Below are 26,522 nucleotides of genomic sequence, written 5' to 3'. Positions count from 1 at the left end.
TTTGTTACGTAAACTGTAACTGTGACGTTGAAACCATGTATAAGTATCTATGAATATCATCCATCTGCCTCCCAAACAGGAGTTCACCTCCACCCTTAAATCCATTTAAATTGTAAAGGGAAAACAATGTAAAATAGCTTTACAACACATCAGAATGTCAGTTCTCGGACCTGATTGTTTCTCTCCTGAATGATGTACAGTCATACCTCATGTTGTATCGGCTGCGGGTTGCGTTTTTCCAGGTTACGAACGCGGTGGACCTGGAAGTGTTTACTTCCGGGTTTCGCCATGCGCGCATGCGCAGAAGCACTCTATCATGCTTTCGGGCATGTGCAGAAGCACCGCTCGGGTTGCGGACTTTTCAGGGTGCAAACGACACCCTGGAATGGATTGGGTCCGCAACCTGAGGTACCACTGTATTATGTATTTTGTGTTTTTCTCAACTGAACTGCTCTGAGATCTACGGGTGAGGTGCTAAATAAATAAATAAGGATAAACTCTCATAGATTTTGCATGAACTCTATTCAAAAACCTGAGCATCTAAATACCAATCCAGATTTCCTATTCACTGCTGGTTGTTCTGGTTATTCTGGAGTATGACAAATAATGGAAAGGCATGGAAACTGTGGGCAAATATTAATCAGCCCAAACGGAAGCTAACCTAAATTCTTAACTGTTCAGGATGTGGCATACTTTTTGTGTGTGCTTTCCCCGAAATGTTTCTGAAACCAATATTTACCTCAGTACACAAACACATTACTTATTAACATTGCCGAAGGAGTGATTGCTTAAAAAGTCAAACATACTCTCTAACGCAGGGAGTTTCCATAAGCCCCAATGTTGCTTAGACTTCCCACTCTGGATTTTCAGACACTGGAAGGCCCACTCCTCCAGGAACATTACAGGGAGCTGCAAAAGAAGAAAAGAAAAGAGAAATAAAAAGGTGAAAGATGAACGTCTACATTTGCTCCATGGTAGTTACCCTCTCTTTGGCTTTAAGCAGTGCTCCCGAGCGAACGGTAAGTGTGCCTCTTCAGTTTCTTCCCACAACATTATCATAAACCTGCTTGTTTAGAATATGCGCCACCAATATTTAAAGAATATTGTAAATGTGCCGTAAATGTCCTGAAACCGAAACGTGTTTTGGCACCAGGCACTGGTGTACACTGCATTTAAAAAGTGCAACAAAGAACGTTAAGCATGGCTGCCCTGAAACTGGAGGCCAGGGCATAGACTCAAGGAGGACTTTCATAGAATCATAGAATTGTAGAGTTGGGAGGGATCCTGAGGGTCATCTAGTCCAACCCCTTGCAGTGCAAGAATGTCAGCTAAAGCATCCTTTGCACACCTTCCAGCTTGTCATTATCCTCCTTAAATTGTGGTGCCCAGAACTGGACACAGTAATCCAGGTGAGGCCTGACCAAGGCAGTGAAGGAAGTAGCCTTCGGCTATAGATAAGATCATCACATACCTACCCCGCAAGAACAGCTGCCAAACAGGTCTGGCAGCGACAGTGGGCAAGGCACACATCTTTGCAGGGACAACATTCCTTACAAAGTAAAGTGCACGTGTGTGTTAAGTTTATCTTTGAGCAAGAACTGAATCTGATTTCTCCCCACTTCATTAAGTTCAAATTATTGGCAAAATATTCTCTCACATTAGAAAGGAGTTGAGTTGGAGGAGGCCATGGAGAGGGGGCCATCCAATCCAACCTGCCAGGCAGGAAACACCATCAGAGTATTCCTGACGTGGCTATCAAGCCTCTGCATGGAAACCTCCAGGGAAGGAGAGTCCACCACATTACCTGCAGGCAAATTCCACTGCTGAACAGCTCTCGCTGCCGGGAGGTTCTTCCTGACGTATGGGTGGAATACTCTTGTAGTTTGAATCCATGGTTTGTGTCTACTTTTCTGGGGTAGCAGAAAGCAACCCTTCACCCCCTCAACCTTCTCTTCTCCAGGCTAAACATACCCAGCCCCCTAAGCTGTTCCTCAAAAAGGCACTCCATAAAGATAGGAAAGAAATGCTAGTCAGGCTACATTTCTGGGGGCCCCAAGCCATGACTCTCCCATGGACAATATATGAGCTTGTAAAATAATATAATAAGGAAATACTTTGCCCCATCATCTTGCTTAATGGGAATTTACAAGACCCCCGCTGTGGGGGGCCTCCGGCTTGCCCAACGCAAGGCTGGAATGTACCAACGCAGCCAAGGCTGGAATGTATCAACGTGGCACTCCAGAACGGAGGGGTAGGACTGCCCCACCCCACAGGAACAAGGGTATATAATGTAGCTACAAACTCAACACAGTGTGTTGCTTTGAACGCATCACCTTTTTGCCCTGCTTGCATGGCAGAAATAAAAAGCTCTTTTCTCTAAAGCACCCGGTGTCGTTTGACTCCTTTCTTCCTCCACGGTGGCCATGTTGCACTAGGCTCTGGCTGGCAGCCTACAGCAGAAGAGAGCAGGACTATTACTACCCTTAGTGCTATTCTTGATGCAACCTAGAATAACAGTAGCGTCTTCTTTTTTTGCCACTGTATCCACTGTCGACTCATGTTAAGCTTGTGGCCTACTAAGAACCTTCTCACATACATAGCTGCCAAGTCTCCCGTATTCCCCGGGAAACCCCAGTTTTTCCAGCTGTTCCCAGCCAAAAAACAGAATTTTTTGTTTTCCCCCGTTTATTCTGGCGCAACCGCCATTTTGGAACTGGGCGGAGCATGCTCAGAAGCGACTTTTGATGCTGCTCTGCCCAGTTCCAAAATGGCTGCAGCGCGACTTCTGGTGCGGTGCAGTGGCCATTTTGGAACTGCGCAGAGCAGCATCAAAAGTCACTTCTGAGCATGCTCCGCCCAGTCCCAAAATGGCGGCAACGCTACTTCCGGTATGCTACTTCCGGTCTGATCCCTTATTTTTCAGGCAGGAACTTGGCAGGTATGCTCACATATTCTACTGACAAGCAAGGTGCCCCCCCCATCTTATATATGTGTAATTGGTTGTTCGTGCCTAAGCGCAGAACATTTGCCCCTATTGAAATTCATTTTGTTAGTTTGGGCTCAGTTCCCAAGGCCATCTGGAATCCTGGTTCTGTCTTCTGTGGCATTTGCCATCCCTTCTTGTTTGGTGTCATGTGCAAATTATAGGATCATCCCCTCAAATCCTTCATCCAAGTCTAGATATAGATGTTAAATAGGGCTCCCAACTAACTGCAGGGCATTCCCAAATGTATTAATAGGCCTATCGCAAGGTTAATGTGCGTGAGAGAGGCAGAAGCTAAAAGGCTGCCATAGGTTGCTGCCTCAGTGCCTCAGACGATTTAGTTGTTTTTAAGAGGCAATCCCTGGCTGCTCTTCTGCCAATAGGAACTTTGTATTGATAAAATCCTGTCTATACAGTAAATGCAAACTTGTTCTTCATTGTTTTATTTGTAGGAAGGAAGTAGCAGTTGTGGTACTGAGCCAGGAGAATCCAAACATGAAGTTCGTTACTCCAGAGGTACCACAGATGCTTTAATGTAAGGTTACCAGACATCCCCGTTTCCCAGGGACAGTCCCCGGATTTACCAATCAGTCCCCATACAAAATCCATTGAAGTTGAAAAGTGTCCCCGGATTCATTGAAAAAAAAATCTGGTAACCTTACTTTAATGTGCCTCCCAAACAAACTAAGCCTTCCTTCCTTCCTTCCTTCCTCCCTCCCTCCCTCCCTCCCTCCCTCCCTCCCTTCCTAGCTTGCTTTCACAGTGTGTAAAATTGCTCGCTGGGCGGCTTCCAAGATGGATCCCAAGATGTGATTCCAAGGGGTTATTTCCATGATCCGGCTGAATTGACATGGCAAACTGGTTGCAACTGAGGCTGGATTCTCAGTGAGAGCCATCCTGCTTAGCTCTCACAGTATGAGAAGGGGGTCAGCCACCTTGCCATCCTCGCCACAAAGTGGCACCCCAAGGCCTCGCAGGGCTGGGAAGGTGACCTCCTCATTGCGTCTCCTCTGCACCACCTCTGGCTGGGCTAAGGAGGTCTTCAATTCTCTTGAAGTGCTCAGTTCTGCTCCCAGCTCTGGTTCGCCCACATTATTCATGGCTATGGAAATGGATAGTCTCTCTGCTTCTAGGAGCCTCAGGGCGGTGGGCGACATATGCCCAATATACTGCAGTCCCTCCAATATAATGAACTTCCTACTGTCATTTACTCCCTAGAAAAATATTAGGGTTCGTAATTTATGCTCTTGGAGGTCGGAGGCAGCATATCTCTGAACACGCATTGCTGGGAACCAGGCCCATGCAGAAGGGAGGGGGCACCCAGAGGGCTAAGCCGTTGGGGGGGGGGGATGGAGCGCCAGGGACCGGCTGCTTTTTTGTTTGAGTTTATACTTTATTCTAACAAGACTCCTACCCAGGGGCGTAGGAAGGGGGTGCGGCCCACCCCGGGTGTCATCCTTGAGGGGGGTGACAAAATGACACACCATGGGGGTTGGCACTTACCGCGGGGCCTGGCCTGCAGCGCGCCCGAGCCACATGTCTGTCTTGGGAGTGACGCAGTGGCTCAGGGCCCCACGCTGCCTGAAACGGCAGTGTGGGGCTTGTGTCCGCCAGGCAGACTCCGTGGGCAGCTCACCATGCCGCCCCCATGCAGCGCCCCCGTGCGCGGATTGCAGCAGTGCCCCCGTGGGCAGCTCGCCCTGCCCCCAGCACGCTGGGTGCCGGAACAGCTAGCTATGCCCCTGCTCCTACCCCGGGCCTCAGACAAGCTCCACATGGGCCTGCTGGGAACTGCAGAAGGGGGGAAGATCCTGCTTGCAGGTTTTAATGGACTAGATGGGCCGAAGCCAGGAACATCTTCATGTGCTCTCCAGCAATGTTTCTTTTATAGCAAAAGAAAAAGAAAAAAAAGATTTAAGAATAAGGCTTAATGTGCTCTTTTGCATTTTTTTAAATGCAGAAAAATGCTTTGATGAAACTCTGCATGAGTATTTTGCAACTGGAGAAAGCTGGCCAAGAATCTACCAAGGGATAGTGCAGAAATGCACATGTGTTAACAACCTCATTAACTGCCAATACGCACAGCACACAGGTATTTCTATACTGTATGCTTTATTTTAGTATGTTTGCTCATCTGTTTATATGTAGTCCAGTGAAATGATAAAACAAATAAAATGATTGAGACACTGAAGTTGAATTGCATTAAATAATGCATATTGTAGTGAAGAAGTCATACTCTCAGCCTTAAATCACTTACAGCAATTAAAAGGTATACCTCTTAAAATGTAATCTGTGAAGTGGCTTCATCAAAGCAATTTCAAGTATTCTCTTAAGTTTCCTGAAAGGATTTTATCTTCTTCACCTCCTTTCCACTTTTCAAATCCTTAATAATTTACCCTAACTGTACTGGACTTTCTGGATAATGTGCTGCTCACAGATTGAATTTGACTGAAAGTTATAAAAGTTATTCAACAATTTATGTGGTTTTGTACCAGATCATGGGCAGCTCTTCGGAATAGTTGATGGTCCTGCCTTCACAAATGAATTTCTCAAGGCACAATCACATTTGTATCATTTTTTGCACCCCCTGCCTCTGTCCTGCTCCATACATGGGAATCCCATGGATTGGCGTTGCCTCCACTGGCAGCCTCCCTATGTTTGAAGAGCTGCTCCCTTGGGAAGGTCGCATCCACCCAATGGGCAGGAGGGAGGTGCTGGGTGGGGCCCTTTGTTTCTTTGCCCTCTCCTGGGTTTATAGTTCCTCACTCGGCTCCCCACCCAAGCGACAGTCGCTTTGAAAAGGTTACAGGGGGAAGTGATCTTTTCTCCCTCTTGGCAAAGTGGGGGAGGATCATTGGTGCCATGGAGAGGGGGAAGAAGAAGGAGAGGCTTTAAAGCCCCTTTCTGAACTGCAGCACCAGCTTCCTTGCCTGCAAGAAGGGATAGACACTCAAAGAAAGCAACAAGAAACACTGTGCACAGCGCTGCCTTCTTCTCTCTTGGCAAAAATAATAATAGGAAGTTGCACGTCCTGCTGATTGCCTCTGTGAAGTGGCCGTTTCAGTCACTTTAAGAGAGACACTCTGCAATGTGTGTGTGTTTGGGGGGGCAGTGGCGTCGCAAGGGGGGTGGGAGCAGTGTGCCCCGGGTGCTGCTCCTCCTCCCTATAAGCAGTGTGTGTGTGTGTGTGTGTGCATATGCGTACAGAGCTTTGTGTGTGCCCACATGGAGGGCACTGCTGCTTTCTGGCTGGTGGTGAGGAAAATAGGGTGTCAGGTGGGAAAGGCCTACATGAATCACCCTGAGCTCCTTGGGAGGAAAAGCAAGCTTATAAATGTAAAAATTAACTTAACTTGGGGTGGGCGGAGTAGGAGAGGGGAAAATATATTTTGTTAAAATCATCCTATATATATCATAGCTGCCAAGTACCCCGTTTCCCCCGGGAAACCCCCGTTTTTACTTACCTTTTCCCGGTGGTCCCCCGTATCACTTCGTCTCCCGTTTTTCTCCGTTATTTTCTCCTGCCGGCGGCCATTTTTTTTCTTTCCGATTTGCCCTTCTATGGGCACCAAAAATGGCCGCCACCAGCTTCAAAAGTCGCATCTACGGATGTCCGGAAGTGCATAGACGCGACTTCCGGTGTCGTCGTCGGCCATTTTTGGTGCCCATAGATGGGCCGAGCGACACCGGAAGTTGCGTCAATGCACTTCCTGACAAGCGTACAAGCGACTTTCGAAGCCAGCGGCAGCCATTTTTGATGCCCATAGAAGGGCAAAGCGACACCGGAAGTTACGTCGACGCAACTTCCGGTGTCACACGGCTGCCGGTCCCGGATTCTGCAGTCCGAAACTTGGAAGGTAAGTATATATATACAGTGGTACGAACTTAATCCGTTCCGGAAGTCCATTCTTAAACCAAAGCCGTTCTTAAACCAAGGTGCGCTTTCCCTAATGAGGCCTCCCACTGCCGGTGCCCTTCCACCGGATTCCGTTCTTAGACCGAGGTAAAGTTTGCAAACCAGGACACTTACTTCTGGTTTTGCTGAATTCATATACCAAATAGTCCGTAAACAGGGCTGTTCTTCAACCGAGGGACCACTGTATTGTTTTGGTGTGTTCATGGTCAATCATGGTGCAGCCATTGAAAGTACCAGGGTTTCCTCCTACCTCAGACTCTTATACCTGAGTCTCTTGGATTTTTAAAGTATTTTTCAGGAAGAAGATTATTCTATTCCAGTTAGAATTCAACTGACATTATATATCTCAATCTCTATATAGTGGTACCTCGGTTTATGAACACAATTGGTTCTGGAAGTCTGTTCATAAACTGAAGCGTTCATAAACTGAAGTGAACTTTCCCATTGAAAGTAATGGAAAGTGGATTAATCCGTTCCAGACGGGTCCGCGGAGTACTCAACCTGAAGCGTACTTAATCCGAAGCATGGGTGTAATTGGTTCTGGAAGTCTGTTTATAAACTGAAGCGTTCATAAACTGAAGCGAACTTTCCCATTGAAAGTAATGGAAAGTGAATTAATCCGTTCCAGATGGGTCCGCGGCATTTGTAAACCGAAAATTCGTAAACCGAGGTGTTCATAAACCGAGGTTCCACTGTATGTACTCTATGAGACTCTGGGTTTAATATGGGGTTGGTCCAGTTTTAATTTGCCTTTGGATTTTCCTACTAGTAATGTGCACCTCAGCAGTTATCACAAAAACACTTTAGGCCATTTCTGTGGGTATTGTGTGCATGTTAAGGCTTACCTTCCAGGCAGAGGTTCAAACATTAATGCTCTGTGTCCAAGCACCCCTTTTCTGGCTCCGGAGCTTAAAAACCCGCTCTTTAAAGGTGAATCATAGTAAACGTCAATTCAGGTTTCCCATGGATTGACATTTGCCCCAACTGAACTTTAAAGAGCGGAAAGAGAGAGGATTCTCAGACACAGAAGTTTAAATTGCAAAAACTCTTTAAAGAGTTTTTGTGGGGGGAAACTGGGGTGGGGGGTAGGAAATGCTTGGTCATGGAGCGATAAAGTGCAGGGTTCTGCCTGGACAGAGCAGGGCAAATGGTCAGTGTGGATAAGTCCTCTGCTTCACTTTGCAGGCTGCACCGTCAATCCATGCCTCCATGGCAGTACTTGCAAGAAGATTGTCTTCACTAACGAAACAGTCTGTGACTGCAAAACACCCTGGGCAGGAAAACATTGCAATGTTGGTGAGTTGTATTCTACTTTCACTCAGTTTCGCTCTTTGACTTACCGTATTTCATTCCACTGAATTTAAGCCTCATTCGCCGAGGCTTATGCTATATCCCAGATGATATGAAGTAATCATAAATTTTGTTTTGGAATTTGATAAACACCTCCCTGCTCCTTGTTGGTGAGGTGAATGGACTAGATTTAAAATTATTGGAACTCTGGACTCTTGCTGCCCTTTCTTGTGGTACAGCTTGTCTGTCAATATGGACATTTTATTTACTCATGTTTATTTTTTGGCTGCTTTACAGGAGCCTTTATCTGCTCTGACTTCTCAACGTGGCTTACAATATAGTATTTAAAACCTAACTCCAGAAAAACAGGATAGATTAAAGAACCATCTTCAAATGTCAAAAGCCAAGAGGAGTAACTACAATTAGTAAATCCTTTGAAACATCAATCAACCCAGCACAAAAATCTAGATCAGTCTAAAAGATCATAATCTGCAAGCCAGCAGCAATGGTTTTATTAATCAAAATACATTTGGAAAATATGAGATTTCAGAGTTTGTTTCTTTGAAAGCCAGAACTGATTAAGCCATCCACACCTGTTTTGGAAGGGTATATGATTGACCTTAATGGTGGCCTACCAAGCAAGGCCTCTGATGCCAGTCTTAAGGCACAGTCAAGTCCATACAGAAGTAAGCAGCCCTTAAACTAACCTGGCTCTAAACCAATTAGGGCTTTAGAAGCCAAAACCAGGACTTTGAATTGGGCCCAGCAGCATCCTGGCAACCTGTGCAACTGGTATAGAGTTTATGTCATATGCTTTGACTAACCTGACAAACACCTTGAGCAGCTGGATTATGTACCAGTTAAAGTTCCCAAGCTGTCTTCAAAGGCAGCCCTATGTAGTCTGTCCTAGGGCATGCATGCCTATGGCAAAGTCTACCTTTTCTACTGTTAGGAGAGCTTGCAGCTCAAGTGAATGAGATTGAAATTATCACTTACTGTTTTTGGAGTTCAAAGGCTTTATTCATGCAGGAACAGATTTATCTTGAAAGGAACTACTTACAGAATCAGAGTTGAATGAGAGAGAGATAGCAGACTTTGTGTCTCAACAAGCTGGGAGAGAAAAAAACCAAATGGCTCAGCTTTTAGGGGCAGAGTTAACTTAGACAGGTAGGCTACAAGGAAAGGCTGGCTAGATTACTAGACAAACAGACTAGCGGAGGGCAGGGGGTGGGGTGGGGACAGGAGATGGGGTGGGCAGCAGCCATGCCTTCCCCACTCCTCATAGCGTTGATTTCTAGAACTGTCCCATATGCCCAACCTAGTGAAATGTTTAGAAACTGGATTAGGTTGGATTCAAATCACTCCTCTTTGCCACCAAGCCAACAACTTCATGCTTTTTCTAGAGGCTTTTTGGACAAAATAGCAACTGATTAAGCTGGGCAAGGAGTCTAGCTAGATAATCAGATATTTGCTTCTTACAATGACCACTTTACTCTTCATTCACTGTGTGGGGCCATCACATTTAACCTGCTTTTTCAGCACCTTAGCAGACACAGTTGCTCTCCCTTTGGCTATCATCTAAACCCCTGCTGTAAAGAGGGCCAAAAAGCAGAGGAGAACCCACTACTACCACCACCACCACCACCACCATCATCATCAATGCTGCCCTGAAGTCCTTGTATTTTCATTGTCATGATCGTTGTTCATCCACAAAAGATCATTTAAAAATGTTTTTTCAAATATTGTGCAGATGATGTGAAACTTTGCAGATAAGAAATTGCAGTTCTTATTATTTACCACTAGGTGGCAAAATCCAGCAGAATTTAATGCTTTAAAAGGGAGGAAAGTACTGTAGCAAGACTAAGAACAGCTGCAAGAACAGAGATACATTTTAAGGCAAACATAGTGAAATAAAACTGCTCAATTCTCTGAGTTTGTTAAATACTCAACAAAGCAACAGAACTACACCATGCTTGCCACTCATAGTTCTTCAGGCATATTGCAAAAAAAGAAAAAAGTGTGGGTCATAGGTTTCAGCTTGGGCAGTCAGGGATGCTTATAGTGAGAACAGGATTCATTCTATCCAAGCTGTTTACTGTACAGCAGCACACAGTGCCACAAGTGGCCCTGCCCTGGAAAATGTAGCTTCACCAAGGAATGCTGCAATGTAAAGGCAATGATGTTCTCTCCCAATGGCCTACAGCCAGGTCCACTGTCAATAGTGCTGGACCAGAAAATAGAGCTGAAAGGAGAAAAGATGGCTGGAGAAATCAGGGCGTGGTGAAGAGGGGCTGGGTGGGGCTAGGGTCACATTGAGATGTGGAGGGGGGGGGTAGGGTAAAACAAATTTGGATTGCCTCAATATGCTGAAATGTTTCCCAGTTTTTCTGGAAGCAGCTTGGGTCATTTCCAAACCTCAGTGGTGTAGCATGTGGGGGTCAGAGGGTCTGTTGCCCTGGACACAAAGTTTGGGGGGGGGCAAAATTCCAAAAGAAAAATAAGCCACTCTGAGGGTTTCTTTTTTAAAAAAATAATAATAATCAAGTGATGAAAAAATGTTGCTAAATAAATAAAGGCTGCAGCCACTGTCTCCTCCCCAGATTCCCTTTCCTTGCTGGGAAGATTCTCTCCCCCCCCCCCAATTGCCTCTATCCAGCCCTGACAGGAGCCGCTGGTTAGAGGGCACAATACTTGCCTTTCCTTGGGTACTGGCAAACCACGCTATGCCACTGTTATCACTAACTTATATATTGGTTAGTCATAAATGATGTAGACCAACTGCCCATATGGACCAAGAGAGAACCAGTGGCTGGAGTGTTGGGCTAGGAAGTGGGAGACCAAGGTAAAAATAGCCATAAAGCTCACTGCCAACCTTGAGCTACGGTAGTCACTATCTTCCAGCCGGACTTACCTCACAGGACTGTTGTCATGACAAAATGCAGAGAGAGAGATCACTGCATGCCACCTGGAGCTCCTTGGAAGAATGACAGGATATAAAAGTAATACACACACACACGTGTGTGTGTGTGTGTGTGTGTGTGTGTGTGTAAATAATAAGTGGATAAAAAGGTAAAGGGACCCCTGACCATTAGGTCCAGTCGTGACTGACTCTGGGGTTGCGGTGCTCATCTCGCTCTATTGGCCGAGGGAGCCGGCATACAGCTTCCAGGTCACGTGGCCAGCATGACTAAGCCGCTTCTGGCGAACCAGAGCAGTATACGGAAACGCCTTTTTTTCTTCTTAAAAAATGTAAAGGGGTACTCTCATTTTCCTACTCATATTGAAACACTGCCCCTCAATGAGGTCAAACTTAGATTCACAAAATGTTTAGGGGTATGTGTACCCCTGCACACACACCCCCAGAAAAAAGCACTGTAAATAGGTAAAGGACCCCTGGACAGTTAAGTCCTGTCAATGATGACTATTGGGTGTGGCACTCATCTGGCTTTTCAGGCCGAGGGAGCCGGCATTTTTCCACAGACAGCTTTCCAGGGTCATGTGGCCAGCATGACTAAACTGCTTCTGGCGCAATGGAACACTGTGACGGAAACCAGAGGGCACAGAAACATGGTTTACCTTCTCGCCACAGCAGTACCTATTTATCTACTTGCACTTTGACGTGCTTTCGAACTGCTAGGTTGGCAGAAGCTGGGACAGAGCAACAGGAACTCACCCCGTCATGGGGATTCGAACTGCCGACCTCCCGATCGGCAAGCCCTAGGCTCAGTGGTTTAGACCATAGCACCACCCTCTCCCTCAAAGAAATAAGTGGATAATGTTATGCTAGCGGATGTTTACTTAAGACTTCTGTATGTTTATCCAGTTCCTAGCCAACATTGCTATTCTGGTAATGGGACAAACTACAGGGGCATTGAGAAAAAGACAATTTCTGGAGATAATTGTCTGCCATGGAATTCAGATCTCCTTTGCCAAGAGCTTCATGCTGACATAGTTGAAAACCCTGTGCAACTGGGACTGGGACCACATTCATACTGCCGGTAAGAAAATCAGCTGGTAGCTAGAGGAAAATACAAGTAAAAATAGAGACATTTGTGAGTTACACCCTGGTTCTCAACCCAATGATTCTCTGATCGCACATGCACACATGTTCTTCTCTACTTTGATAGATGTGCGGTGTTGTGTGTTAGCAAAGCCACTTGAATGATGATACAGACAGAAACCAGAGAGAAAATTGGGTTGAGAACTGAAGGTATATGAAGAAAACTAAAACTTGCATAAGAGGAAAAAAACATTAAGGGGCAAATGTTTTTCCTTCCCCACTGCGTTAGAAACCCAGATGAAGACCAGGGGCCGTGGTGCTACACAGTCAAAGAAAACTCAGTATCTTGGGAATACTGCAATGTTACTTTATGTCGTAAGTAACATTTTGCATCCATGGGGTTTTTTGAAGTTAGGAAGGAACAAGTCTCTTCCCCCTTCCATATGCAGCTCACGTGCCATTTCTTATGTTTAAGGTCAGAATGTTCTGGAGCAGATAACAGTTGCCACAACAGCTCCATAGATAGTCCTGTCTGTCTCCGCCACTCCAGCCCAGTATATGCCTCTCCAGACCAACTTCTGATACTGTGCTGTAAGGATGAATCCTTAAAGACTTCTGTGCCCACTGTGTCAGTTCTCATGCAAGGTCGACTTGGGGCCTTCAGCCTGCCCAAGTTCTGCTCCTGGGGAAGGACTGAGAGACTAAGAGATGGGTTTTTATGAGGTTGTGTGCGCGTGATGTGGCTCTGAAGGACTGGCGTGCACCTGCCTGATAAGTGCTTGAGTTTGAGACCCTGTTCGCTAGTATGAATAAAATGGCTCAATCCAACCCAAGTCCAACAACAAAGGAACATATACAGTAACTACTGTACAGGGAAGGGAAGAACAATGCTAACATCAAAGGCTGAACTAGGAATGAAATAAGCAGGGTGACTATACCCTTCCTATGCAGTTTCTAACTCTGGTGTTACTCTGGGATGGCATCAGGTTGAGCAGCAAGCAGGAAGCCCAGAATGAGAAGATGCAGCCTAAATTAAGCTGCTCCACTTCTGCTCCACCACTCTGAAGATGCCATCATCAGAAAAGAGCTCTTTGCCTTGTAATCATATTCCGTAGCTATTTAAAGTAAATAGTAAAGGTTCAGTAGTAAAAATGGGTTAAAGATTAAATATATCTTTTCTTTACTCAGAGAGCAGAAGAAGGCGGCCGCCACCCCCACCCCCACGCCCGGAAACTTTTGATGACTTTGCCGTGGCCCAGAGTTTATGTGGGAGAAGACATAAGAAGCGAAACTTCTTAAGACCCAGAATTATAGGAGGATCTTCCTCCTTGCCAGGATCACATCCCTGGCTGGCCAGCATATATATTGGGAAAAATTTCTGTGCTGGAAGCCTTCTTCGTTCTTGTTGGGTGGTGACATCTGCACATTGTTTTGCTGATAGGTAGAGCCTATGCTTTGATTTCATCTGAAATTCACTGCATGCGCCTCAAACTGCTTTTAAATCAAACAAAATGTTTCATGTGAGACCCCTGAGTGAAGATGGAATAAAGTTTGAGCCAAGAATCCCTAACGCTCAGAACCTCTAGAAGCAGGCCCTGGGCCCTGTGAAGCAATAATACAAAGATAATGCCTCTTAGCATGTTCACTAGCCTGCAGATATCATAAAGACTGTAAAGGAATGGTGTCATAATGGGCCATCATACCTGCCAAGTCTCCCTCTGAAAAATGCGGGATCAGCAGCGGCGCGGCACTGGAAGTTGCATAGAAGCAACTTCCGGGGTTGCTCTTCCCATGTGTGGGCACCAGAAATAGGGCAGAGTGGCACCAGAAGTCGCTTCTACGCATGCCCGGTGGCCATCTTGATTTCCAGTGCCCACACATGGGAAGAGCGGCACCCAAAATGGAGGCTCCCTGGCAGGTAGGAAATCCGGGGGATTTCCGGGATTTTTCTCCATTCGGGAGAACAGCGGGAAACGGATTAAAATCCGGGGGTTTCCCGTGAAAAACGGGATACTTCGCAGCTAAGCATCATGGGATTCTCAGAACTTTTAATATTTTCCAACAGTATTTAGCAGTTAGGAACAGCAAGCATAAATAAAAAGTAATTCCCACAAGGCGCAGCTGATGTTATGTTAAAGAAGCAAGGACAGGAATATAGCGAAACTCAACTCCCATCTATCAGAGCGGAGTGGACTGAAACTGTCTGGCAGCTGGATCCTTATTTCCCCCACCCTCTGTGTCCAAGCTTGACAAGTATGGTGTGCATCACTTTGGGGTCCCAACAAACCGCTGATTGCCAGGACTTTAAAGCTCCTTTCACCGCTATCTGCTGATCATCAGGGGACCAGCTGATTGTCGGTACTTGCAGAGATGTGTGTGCATTGCTTTGAAACTCTGATGCTTCAAAGTGCCACTTGCAGCTCCTTGTAAGCTCCAATGATCTCCTGAACAATGGGGTTTCCAAAGAGCAATGTTGGGCACTAAGCGGATACAAACCCGCTTTTGACCCAGTCATGTCTTTATCTGCTGCATACCTGACATTATGTATTCTACAGTTTAAATCTAGAATCATAGAATTGTAAAGTTGGAAGGGAGCCCAAAGCTCATGTAGTCCAACACCCTACAATGCAGGAACCTCCACTAAAGCATTCATGACAGATGGCCATCCAACCTCTGCTAAAGTCCACCACCGTCTGACAAATTCTGTTCCACTGTCGAACAGCTCTTACCATCAGAAAGTTTTTTTCTGATGTTTAATCGTCCTCTCCTTTCTTGTAACGTGAAGCCATTGGCTTGGATCCTACCATTTGGAGCAGAAGAAAACAAGCTTGCTCCGTCTTTCATGTGACAGCCCTTGAGATATTTGAAGATGGCTCAGATATCTGCTCTTAGTCTCCTCTTTCCCAGACTAAACGTACCCAACTCCCTCAACCACTCCTCATAAGCCTTGGTTTCCAGACCCTTTATCTTCATGGTCACCCTAATCTGGATACAATCCTGTTTGTCAATATCCTTCTTAAATTGTGGTGCCCAGAACTGGACACAGTACTCCAGGTGTGGTCTGACCAAGGCAGAATAGAGCTGGACTATTACTTCCCTGGATTCTATACTTCTGTTGATGCAGCCTAGAATAGAATTAGCCTTTTTGCTGCCGCATCACATTGTTGACTCATGTTAAACTTGCAGCCTACTAAGAGCCCTAGACACTTTTCACTTTTCACAAGCCAGGTGTCCCCCATCTTATATCTGTGCAGCTGGTTTTTCATGCCTCGTTCTCCAATCTGTCAAGGTCATATTGAATCCCCATTGTGTCTTGTGCAGCATTAGCTATCTCTCCCAGTTTGGTGTCATAGAATTGTAGAGTTGGAAGGGACCCTGAGGATCATCAGCAAATTGGATGAGCATCACCTCAATTCCTTCATCCAAGTCTTTACAAAGACGTTGAACAACAATGGGCCCAGGACAAAACCCTGCGGCACCCCACTTGTCACTTTTTCCCAAGATGTTGAGGAAACATTTGTATACCCTCTTTGGGTTTGGCCAGTCAACCAGCTACAAATCCACCTAACATTTACCTCATCCGGCCCACATTTCACCAGCTTCTCCACCAGAATATCATGGGGGACTTGAAATCAAGAAATGCTATGTCTACACCATTGCCCTGATCCACCATTGCCCTGTAACTCTATCAAAAAAAGAAAAGAAACGAGATTGGGTCTTAGTAATCACAGCATCCTTTACTAAGTGCCCATAGACTGACCATTTAATTATCTGTTCCAGGACCTTTTCTGGTATCAGTGTCAAGCTGACTTGTTGGTATTTATTTACCTGGGTCTTCTTTTTTCCTCTTTTTGAAGTGGGGGACAACATTTGCCTGCTGCCACTCTGCAGGAACCTAATCTGTTCTCCAATATTTCTTAAAGATTATAGACAGAAGTTCTTAGACATCTGAAAGCTCCTTTAGTACCCCTGAGTGTAGTGCATCATGCCCTGGAGAGTTGAATACATTTCAAGTAGCTAGGAGCTAGGTGTTCTTTTCCTATCTTGAGCTTCAGCTCCCTCCTTGCAACATGTATTCTGTTATCACCAGGTTGGGCACTCCTTTCTTTTGGGTGAAGACAGAGGCAAAGAAGGTGTTGAGCAGTTCTACATTCTCTTTGTCATCCTATAGCATGTCTCTGTCTTCTCCATGCAGAGGAAGTACTACTTGCTTGTTCTTCCTGTTGATTCAGACATAGCCAAAGAAACCCTTCTTGCAACTGTTGGCTTCCACAATGAGGTGCAACCCATGTCTTGCCAGAAGTCCTTCTTCAAGGAAGCGGAGACCATGGTCCAAGAAGCCAAATCCTTATTGACAACACCAAAAGTCAGTGGTTTACTTCTAGTATTTTCCTCTGTCTTCCTGGGTCACATCCTTCAACAGGAAGCGGTGGTGAAAAAGGCACCTGTGCCCCAAGGCCCTTCAGCTTCCCACCCAGAGTCTTATGGTCCCCTGCTATGAGTTAAAGACTGGCTGGCAATCTTATTTGTATCCACATGAATCAGAAGGAATCAATGCAGCACATCCTCACTAGTTCAGCAGACCAATGGCAGAACTAAATCCACAGGATGGAAGCAAAGGTTATGTCAAACCAAGGTCACTTCCAGGTAACCCATTTACTGAGCATTCCTCCCCAATGGGGAGGTGATACAACATCATGTTAAGCAGTTGCTATTCTGAATTCCCCCCTTCATTTTCCTTACAACAAAATGTTTTTGGAAGCAAGTTTCTTGTGCATGAGCACAGGATGTTACTCTTCATTTGGTGAGCATGCCCTGCCATGCCCATTTCTGCTATTCATTCTGCTGCTGCTGGGCTACTGCCAAAGTTTCAGTTGGCTTATAGCATCATGACAGCAACTCACAACATTACATTGGCACCCTGACACCCCAATCAAAATGTTATTTGCTGGATCAGCCAGTTTAAATATTATAATACTATAATATTCTGTTCCTTACCTATAGGAAGGAAGGAAGTGTATTTGTTAAGGTCATAACAACATCATTCAACTGTACAGATAAATAAGAATAAAATATTTAAAATGCATCACATAGCTTAATACCATCATCCTCTTCATCATTCTCTTTCCTCTTTTCTTCAGTCCGCTGGTGTCAACAATTCGAATTGTTTTGGGACAACATTTTTTCAATATAACAACAGATGTTACTCAAGAATTTGATGTGGAAAAGTACTTCTTGCACCCTGACTTCACAGTATACAACCCAACTGAAAATGATATAGGTGAGCCTTTTTCTTGTTTCTGGTTTAGTTTCAAGTGTGTGGATTGGGGTGCAGCAAGTGGGCAGTGATATTGCCATCCCTTCCACCCATTAGACACCTGGAAGCTGCGGTGGAGGAGGAAGCCACTCGGGCGCCTGGGGCGAGCCACCCATAGGGGCAAGGCAAGCCGTGGGGCCTCCGGAGTCTGCCTGCCTCCTCCCCCTCAGCTGCCCTACAGCTGGAGGGGGAGGCAGTTGGTGGACCGTTTGGGCAGGGCAGAGCCTGCGGACGTCCAAGCCACTGTGTCACTCCCAGGAGAGACGCATGGCTCAGGCGCACTGCAGGCCCCACGGTGAGTGCCACCCAGCATTTTGTCACCCCCTCAGTGGTGACACCTGGGGCTGACCGCACCCACTGCACCCCCCTTCCTCCGCCCCTGCCTGGAAGTGTAGCTATGGCTCACTGTGCCTGGCCAGACTGACCTGCAGGCATCGTCCTCAATAGGGCAATCCACTCTATAAAGTTTGGGCAGATCAGAATGGATCTGTTCTCCTTGCTACAGGAAGCTTTTTTTATAAAAACCAGAACTTTATGATTCCACCCATTCTTAGTGGTAAAGTGCTTTTTTGAACATAGGTGAGAGACCCAAAAAAGGTAGTACCTGAAATCTCAGCTCTTCACTTGCAGGGCTGGGTCATCCATGTGTGGTCATTGCTTGATGATTTCAAAATCAAGTGAAGTTCATGTCTGTGTGAACCAGTCCAGTCACTTTCTGTGATCTTTTTTTTAAAAGTTATTTTCTCTTGCAGTTTTAGTTAAGTTGAAGAAGGCGAATCATCGCTGTGCAGTGAAGTCCCAGTTTGTTCGACCAATCTGCCTGCCAGAAAAGGGAATGACCTTTCCAGATAATCAGAAATGCCAAATTGCAGGATGGGGACACTTACACGAAAGTAAGTTAGAATATTGCTTTTATGTGTGCTAGTGATACTGACCAGAGACATAACCAGATGTTCTAACTACGTAGGAAGACTTAGAACTATGATCACTTTAGTCTTCAGGAGATGATTTGTCAATTGAATCACTTCTTTGGCCAATTCAAGAAGACATATCACCCATTAATTATTTTATTGACAGCATGATTTATCTCTGTTTTGCTGAAATGTCCTTTGACTTTTGCCACAGAATTCTAGCACAGTGCAGCATAAAGTATGGCACCTGCTTTCTAGACATTGCATTCAGTTTTAAAATGTAGTTTCTCTTTTGAAATAGCCACTAAATCCTCAGAGGCTGAAATGCGCAGGGACTTTTTTCCCTACAGCTGGTCCTGCACAGTGGTCCTTTGCCTTTCTGCCTCGTACATGATCCAGTGGATATGGAGAGAAATGGGAATTGGAGCCTTCAGAATATCTATAGGAAAGAAACAAGGGCTGGAGAGGAAATTTAGGGGCCAGAAAGAAATGGTTATTGGATCAAAAGGCAATGGCAGTCAACCATGACTGTGAATGGGATTATACAGGAATAATAACAATAGCAATAGCAATAGCAATAGCAATAGCAATAGCAATAGCAATAGCAATAGCAATAACAATAACAATAACAATAACAACAATAGAATCATAGAATCATAGAGTTGGAAGAGACCACAAGGGCCATCCAGTCCAACCCCCTGCCAAGCAGGAAACACCACCAAAGCATTCCTGGCATACAGCTGTCAAGCCTCTGCCTAAAGACCTCCAAAGAAGGAGACTCCACCACACTTATTGGCAGCAAATTCCACTGTCAAACAGCTCTTACTGTCAGGAAGTTCTTCCTAATATTTAGGTGGAATCTTCTTTCTTGTAGCTTGAATCCATTGCTCTGTGTCCGCTTCTCTGGAGCAGCAGAAAACAACCTTTCTCCCTCCTCTATATGACATCCTTTTATATATTTGAACATGGCTATCATATCACCCCTTAACCTTCTCTTCTCCAGGCTAAACATACCCAGCTCCCTAAGCCGTTCCTCATAAGGCATTGTTTCCAGGCCTTTGACCATTTTGGTTGCCCTCTTCTGGACACGTTCCAGCTTGTCAGTATCCTTCTTGAACTGTGGTGCCCAGAACTGGACACAGTTCTCCAGGTGAGGTCTGACCAGAGCAGAATACAGTGGTACTATTACTTTCCTTGATCTAGACGCTATACTCCTATTGATGCAGCCCAGAATTGCATTGGCTTTTTTAGCTGCTGCATCACACTGTTGACTCATGTCAAGTTTGTGGTCTACCAAGACTCCTAGATCCTTTTCACATGTACTGCTCTCAAGCCAGGTGTCTCCCACCCTGTATTTGTGCCTTTCATTTTTTTTTTGATCAAGTGTAGTACTTTACATTTCTCCTTGTTAAAATTCATCCTGTTTGCTTTGGCCCAGTTGTCTAATCTGTTAAGGTCATTTTGAAGTGTGATCCTGTCCTCTGGGGTATTAGCCACCCCTCCCAATTAATAACAATAACAATTTATATGCCACCCATCTAAATGGAGTATTTGTCAAGTTAAAGGCTTAAGCACACTGCTGAAGCCTCGTCTTGCATAAGGCTTGGCCCGCTGGCCCCACCTACGAAGAGCAAGAGTTAGAACTTGGCCACAGCTGTAGCTGTTTCCAGGCGAAGCCTATTTGACAGGTTTTGGGGGCAGTGAGTGTCTACGGGCAGGCCAGCCCTGGTGGGATGGCAATGATAGGGACAGCCCCCCGCCCCCCCGAGTATTTCTCCTTTGGGGTGTGATGAGGGTGAGGGCACTCCCCCGGGCGACTGCTTGTGGGTGGGCTTGCTGCTCCTAGGTGCGAAACTGAAGCAGCTGGACTAGGGTGGGCAGCGGGGATGCGAGTTAACCTGGCTTCCAAGTGAGAATAGTATTTATTTGTCTGCTTGGTTGGTTAGTTGGTTGGTTTGCACCGATATCCTGCCATTTTCTCCAAGGAGCTGAAGGAGCACATGGTTCTCTCCCTCCTCATTCAATCCCCACAATGACCCTGACAGCTAGATAAGGCCGAGAGACACTGGACTGGACCAAGGTCAGCCAGTGAGCTTCACGATCGAGTAGGAATTTGAATCCTGGTCTCCCTGATCTTAGTCTGACACCCTAACCACTACACCACCCTGGGGAAAATGTGTCTGAGCATGAATCCAGCTCGCAAATATATAACTAGTGTGACTGCATTTCATTTTGCTATTTTATATTATTTTAATTTACTGCACTTATTGTACTTTTATTACTGTTATTTTTGCGTAAATATTCCATTCACCGCATTGGGGGGCATCTGAGCCAAAAAGTAGCATATAAACCATAGCATAAGATCTCTCCTCTTTCGAGAGGGGAGACTTTGCAAACGGGATCCGCTTCCTGAACTAAAGCAAACTAAATTTTACTCAGAGTAGACCCTTTTAAATGGATCTGTTAGTCATATTTCGATTGGTCTCCTCGGAGTAGTGCTACTATTGAATCCAACCCTTGGGAGAGTGCTTGGCAAAGCACTTTAAACACTTTCCATGTTAATCTACTCTGCTCTACTTAGAATTAATTGTTTTCTATACAATTTATTTCCACAGATTCATCCAGCTACTCGAAAGTGTTGCAAGAAACACCAGTTCCGATCATCCCTGATTACAAATGTCAAAACTATGATGTTTATGGAGCTGACATTAGTGAAAATATGTTCTGTGCCGGTTACCTTGATGGTAAATCAGATGCCTGCCAGGTAATATTATTGAGTTTCTGCCTGAATTAGATTTGTACAAGAGAGTGAATGGGAATGTGAGGGTCCAAGGAATCCCTCTTGGCATTTCTGTTTTGTTCACCCTTTGTTTTTGGATTTTTGGGGGGGGGGGCAGGGCTGTGTAGCACAACTTTCCTCCCCCTTCCTTTGTTGTTGTTGTTGAGTCGTTTAGTCGTGTCCGACTCTTCGTGACCCCATGGACCATAGCACGCCAGGCACTCCTGTCTTGCACTGCCTCCCGCAGTTTGGTCAAACTCATGTTCGTAGCTTCGAGAACACTGTCCAACCATCTTGTCCTCTGTCATCCCCTTCTCCTTGTGCCCTCAATCTTTCCCAGCATCAGGGTCTTTTCCAAGGATTCTTCTCTTCTCATGAGGTGGCCAAAGTATTGGAGCCTCAGCTTCACGATCTGTCCTTCCAGTGAGCACTCAGGGCTGATTTCCTTCAGAATGGATAGGTTTGATCTTCTTGCAGTCCATGGGACTCTCAAGAGTCTCCTCCAGCACCATAATTCAAAAGCATCAATTCTGAGGCAATGCAAAAAATACTGGATTTGGTGTAAGGGGTGGTGGAGCGGCCACCTCTGCTTAATGGGAGATAAATCCCATTTGAAATGTAGACCAGGCATAGGCAAACGTGGCCCTCCAGATGTTCAGTTCCCATCACCCCTGACCACTGGTTCTGTTAGCCAGGGATCATGGGAGTTGTAGGCCAAAAACATCTGGAGGGTCGAGTTTGAGAATGCCTGATGTAGACTATGTAGATGAGATTGAGATCTCCATTTCAAAAATCTGAACTCACCACTCCTAACCAGTTATGTGCCCTTGCACTAATCCAGAATGATAGAGTGTGTGTGATATATACGGTATATAGGGAAATCAAAGTGGAAACATTTTTTTTGGGGGGGGTCCTTGACTCCTCTGGAGATTGGAGAATTCCACATTTTAAGTGCTATTATGAGTCCTATCAACTCCACCATTTACTTTTTAAAAATGCATGGGCAGAGCCATCAATGGGTGCAAATCAGGGCCGGCTCTAGGTAGAGTCCTGGCAGTGCGGGGCGCCAGGGCGCTGGGCCGGCAGGTGGGGTGCTGCACACTGCGAGGGCGGGGGCACCGGAGCGATCTCCGTGCCTCAGAGCCAGGGGGCGCCCGACCTGCTTGAGACTGCCCGGTGCAAATCATTAAAAAGTCCAATTCCCTATTTCCAGAGGATATTCCTTTTGCAAAGAAGGAACTGAAGTGAAGTATGTCCGTTCTACATGTAGGGCCACACCTCAGGTTTAGAGCTGAAAGCATTCTTTGATGCCTGGGGTCTTGCCTCTCATGCCACTTCATTGCCTCCTGGAGTTTTTAGTTAGAGCTGAGCAATTTATTGTCCTGCAGTTTCCTCAGGCTGACCCTTGTCACATGCCCCACAACTGAAAGTATTGAGGATCCACTCCAGATCTTTCATAGAAGTTGGGGGTTTGTGGTATAAAAAAGGCAGGGTTTGTTAGTACATTATTCTTGACTACTAGCTGAAGGATGCCAATGTTGTGTGGCCAACTGCCCCTGCCCCCAGCAACTATTCCACTATAAATGGTGAGCACCTAAAGGCCATGCCCAAATATTCAAGGAAATACTCTAACCATATGAGCATTAATTATTTGGCCCAAACTATCTGGCAATTGTTTTGAAAGGCCTCTCGGTGTCCTGCACAGTTGGAAATTTATGACACTGGTAAGGAATATGAGTATGCTTGGTCCCCATTTTCTTATTTACATTTTTCCAATTTATTACACAGCTTGTGTTCCAGGTGGAATCTAGACACAAATAAAAACCGATTAGAAACTGCTTTTTTTAAATAAAAAAAAATACATTGACTTTTCCATAAGGCTCACCATTTCCATCTAGTGTCACATTGTATATTGCACTTAAAACACACTTTAAACGTTTTATTTGCAGCCGTATAGCTAGTCTCCTTTTGCAATGTTATTGAGCTTACAGCAAGCAAAAATATTTCAGAAAACACAGAAATGGTCATTTGCGAAACCTATGATAAAATGAGCCAATCTTTCCAAATAATGGGAACTGTAGCGAAATACTTTTGTCCTTGAATTTATCTTTGAAACAGGGAGATTCTGGCGGCCCCCTGGCCTGTGAAAAGGATGGCGTATCTTACCTGTATGGCATTATCAGCTGGGGTGATGGATGTGGCAAGGCTAGGAAGCCTGGTGTTTATACAAGAGTGACAAAATACGTGGACTGGATAAATGAGAAGATAAACCGCCTCCAAAAGAGCAGCCGTAGCTCCTTACCCAGATGAAGCATTTCACATTTTGCTAAAATTATGGATTGCCACCGTCATTGTTTATAACACTAAGTGTTGCCATTAAAAGGCACCCTGTTCCACCTGTTTCTTCCATATCTTTCTGTTTGCTTCACAATAATGGACTTGTTCCAGGGCTGGATGAAAGGATGATGAAGCCCTAAGCTATGTCAGTTTAAAAGGTCCCAAAGCATTACCCCACAAAAATGTGCATTATTCTAAAAGAAAGGACAACAGAAATAGAAATTATAACCTTTATATGTGTTTATATACAGGATATACACACATATTTTCACATAGATGAGAATTCAACTAAAAACTCACAGTAATTGAAATGTATACCTTGCAGCCATTGTGTAAAACCTGAAATTTGGGGATTTCTTTTGTAATCAGAGTGTGGGAGTGGTCAGGATCAGGCACTGCAACATAGGGGCTGTACATAGTCGTTATGGTCACCAGTAACTATGCTGTGCTTAGCGCTAGAGCTGAACTGACATGGCCCTCTCCTATTTGGAAGCAGAAAAACAGGATAGGTATCAATAGAGCAAAACATTTGCAGAGTACTTACCTTGCTTTAACACTACCCCCCATTTAAAAGTACTACCCCCCTCACTTATAGAGAGTTCCCCCAGTGCAGGAAGTATGCCTTACTTGGAATTCTGGGAAACACTTACAAGAGAGAATTCTTTACTGTACTGCAATTTTGGAGTCAACAAACTGAACAGGGAAGCATGAAGTCTACTCCTTTGGGCTTGTGATCTAACATTCAACTAGTGCAGCTGGATCTGGCCCAATCGCCTTCTAAATCCGGCCCACGGACGGTCCAGTAATCAGCGTGTTTTTACATGAGTAGAATGTGTCCTTTTATTCAAAATGCATCTCTGGGTTATTTGTGGGGCATAGGAAGTCGTTCTTTCTTCTTCTCCAAAATATAGTCCAGCCCCCCCCACAAGGTCTGAGGGACAGTGGACTGGCCCCCTGCTGGAAAAGTTTGTTGACCCCTGCTCTAAGAGGTCATGAACAAGGAACATAGATACTCATAAATATTGATAGCAGGAGGATCAATAGCAGCCAAAACTATGGAGATAAAGAATATTAGAGTAACGCACACACCCATTGTCTAGAGAGGGACTTTCATGGTTTACATCATGTACAAAAACTACTCTTCACCGGTACTGGTGGGTTTTTTGGGGGGGGCACTGCTGCCCAATCACAGGTAAGCTAAAATTTGGATTTCAGCTGGGCAGACTGTATGAGACCAGCAGTTAAGTCTGTGGTTGCCAGCAGATGAGGCACAGAATGAAGAGATTGGAAGATAACATTTAATATTAAGTTTTCTGAAGCAGGGGGTGGCTGTCACGAGGTAAAAAAGAAAGAGGCCTCACTTTTCTCTATACAGCAATTAAAACACTCATGTTTGGGTTTGGCAGCCATAGCACAGTAGAGGAATAGCTCAAGGGTGATGGGAAAGAAAAATGGTTTCTTGATTGAGCCCTCAATCTAGTCAGTCTATTATGGAAGACAGAATAAGAATATACATACATATATATATATATATATATATATATATATATATATATATATACACACACACACACACACATATATATCTCCACTTCCTACACCAGGCATAATTTATATACCTCTATCATATCTCCTCTTACTGGTCTTTTGAGTAAAAAATCCCATGTGCCATTCCTCTGTTCATTCCGGCTGCCCTTTTGAACCCATTCCAGCTCTACAATATCCTTTTCTTAACACGAGGCAACCAGAACTCTACACCATAGATTTGCATAAGAGCATCATAATGTTGGCAGTTTTGTTTTTAATCCCACTCCTAATGACCCCTAGCATCTTCACTGAACTATCCACTTTGCCCCCAAGGTCACATTCCTGGTCAGTCACTGCGAGCTCAGACCCCATGAACATATACTATGTGAAAACAACCACTGCCAGGATCTCTCCACCACCTGGAGTGTTTTCACTGGCACATGAGGATAACTGCTTCTCTCCCTCTTCCTCGGTGATGCCCTCCTTCCCCAAACCCACCCACCCCATGGCAGCAGGGGAGATCTCCTCCTTGGAATGGGACACAGCTACCAGTCCCTGAAGGCCTTGACCACCAACCCCTCTGTTTTTCTCAGCCTCTTCAGGTCAGCCAAATGTTACCCCCTGAGCTTTTCTATCTAGCAGGGAACAAAATTAGTAGATAAATGCAAGGGGAGAGATGGAGCTACAAATCTTTCAAGCTCTCCCAGTCTATCAGGACAGCAGTCAGAGGAGAACCTGGTCCTAAACAGACCAAGCCACCAGCATTTTATTAAATTTAAAACTGCCTACAGCCAGTGTTTAATTAATACCCCCCAATATTGTGCATGGTTGGTTCTCTGCATCTCTTGACATCCAATGTAACCTAAAGGTCTGAAGTTTTTACACATACTGAACGTAGGAAAAGTGTGCAGGATCAGGCCAAAGGCCCGTCTAGTCAAGCTTCCTGTTCTCACAAGAGCCAACTAGATGCCCCTAAGAAGAATGCAAGCAGCATCTGACTGCAGCGCAGGGCTGTCTTAAGCATATGTGGTGCCAGGGTGCAAAGATCTGCCTGCCCCCCCCCCGATTGCCCAGTCCCAGGCACGCAGGAGGGCGGAGCCAGCCAGCCGCCTCAGTGTCTCGCTGGCTCGGTTGCCCCCGAACTCGCGGTGCAGAGCTGCCCGCAGCAGAAAAGCTCGCTGCGGTGTTCCAACCAACGGGCAGGCTCTTTCCTGGACTCAACTCTCTGGCCCCTGACTCTCAGCCTGGCGCCCCTGAAAGCCCGGTGCCCAGGTGCCCCGCACCCCTAGTGCCTATGGGTAAGACGGCCCTGCTGCAGTGGCCACTCTCTTGCGTTGAAGGTCCCAGCAACAGGGATTCAAGGGCATACTGACTATCCTCTTTTGGTTTAAATCCCAAACTTCCTTGCAGCAGACCACACAACTGGTACTGTTTGGTGATCAGCGGTGTACCTAGGGGTCCC

The 26,522-nt window shown here is 45.5% G+C and overlaps 1 protein-coding gene across 1 annotated transcript; it reads left to right on the top strand.

Moving 5' to 3' along the window:
* Positions 1 to 810: 810 nt before the first annotated feature.
* HGFAC (HGF activator) lies at positions 811 to 23,621 on the top strand. The gene is made up of 11 exons (XM_035113720.2): positions 811 to 1,019; positions 3,436 to 3,499; positions 4,944 to 5,075; positions 8,085 to 8,195; positions 12,013 to 12,187; positions 12,479 to 12,564; positions 13,378 to 13,630; positions 17,331 to 17,470; positions 18,259 to 18,399; positions 21,033 to 21,181; positions 23,315 to 23,621. The coding sequence occupies exons 1-11, from the start codon at positions 951 to 953 to the stop codon at positions 23,504 to 23,506; spliced, it is 1,512 nt and encodes a 503-aa protein (XP_034969611.2). The 5' UTR covers positions 811 to 950; the 3' UTR covers positions 23,507 to 23,621.
* The last annotated feature ends 2,901 nt before the right edge of the window (positions 23,622 to 26,522 follow it).

Source organism: Zootoca vivipara, chromosome 9, assembly GCF_963506605.1.
Source record: "Zootoca vivipara chromosome 9, rZooViv1.1, whole genome shotgun sequence".
Taxonomy (NCBI): Eukaryota; Metazoa; Chordata; class Lepidosauria; order Squamata; family Lacertidae; genus Zootoca; species Zootoca vivipara.
This window is presented reverse-complemented; position numbering and strand designations above follow the sequence as displayed.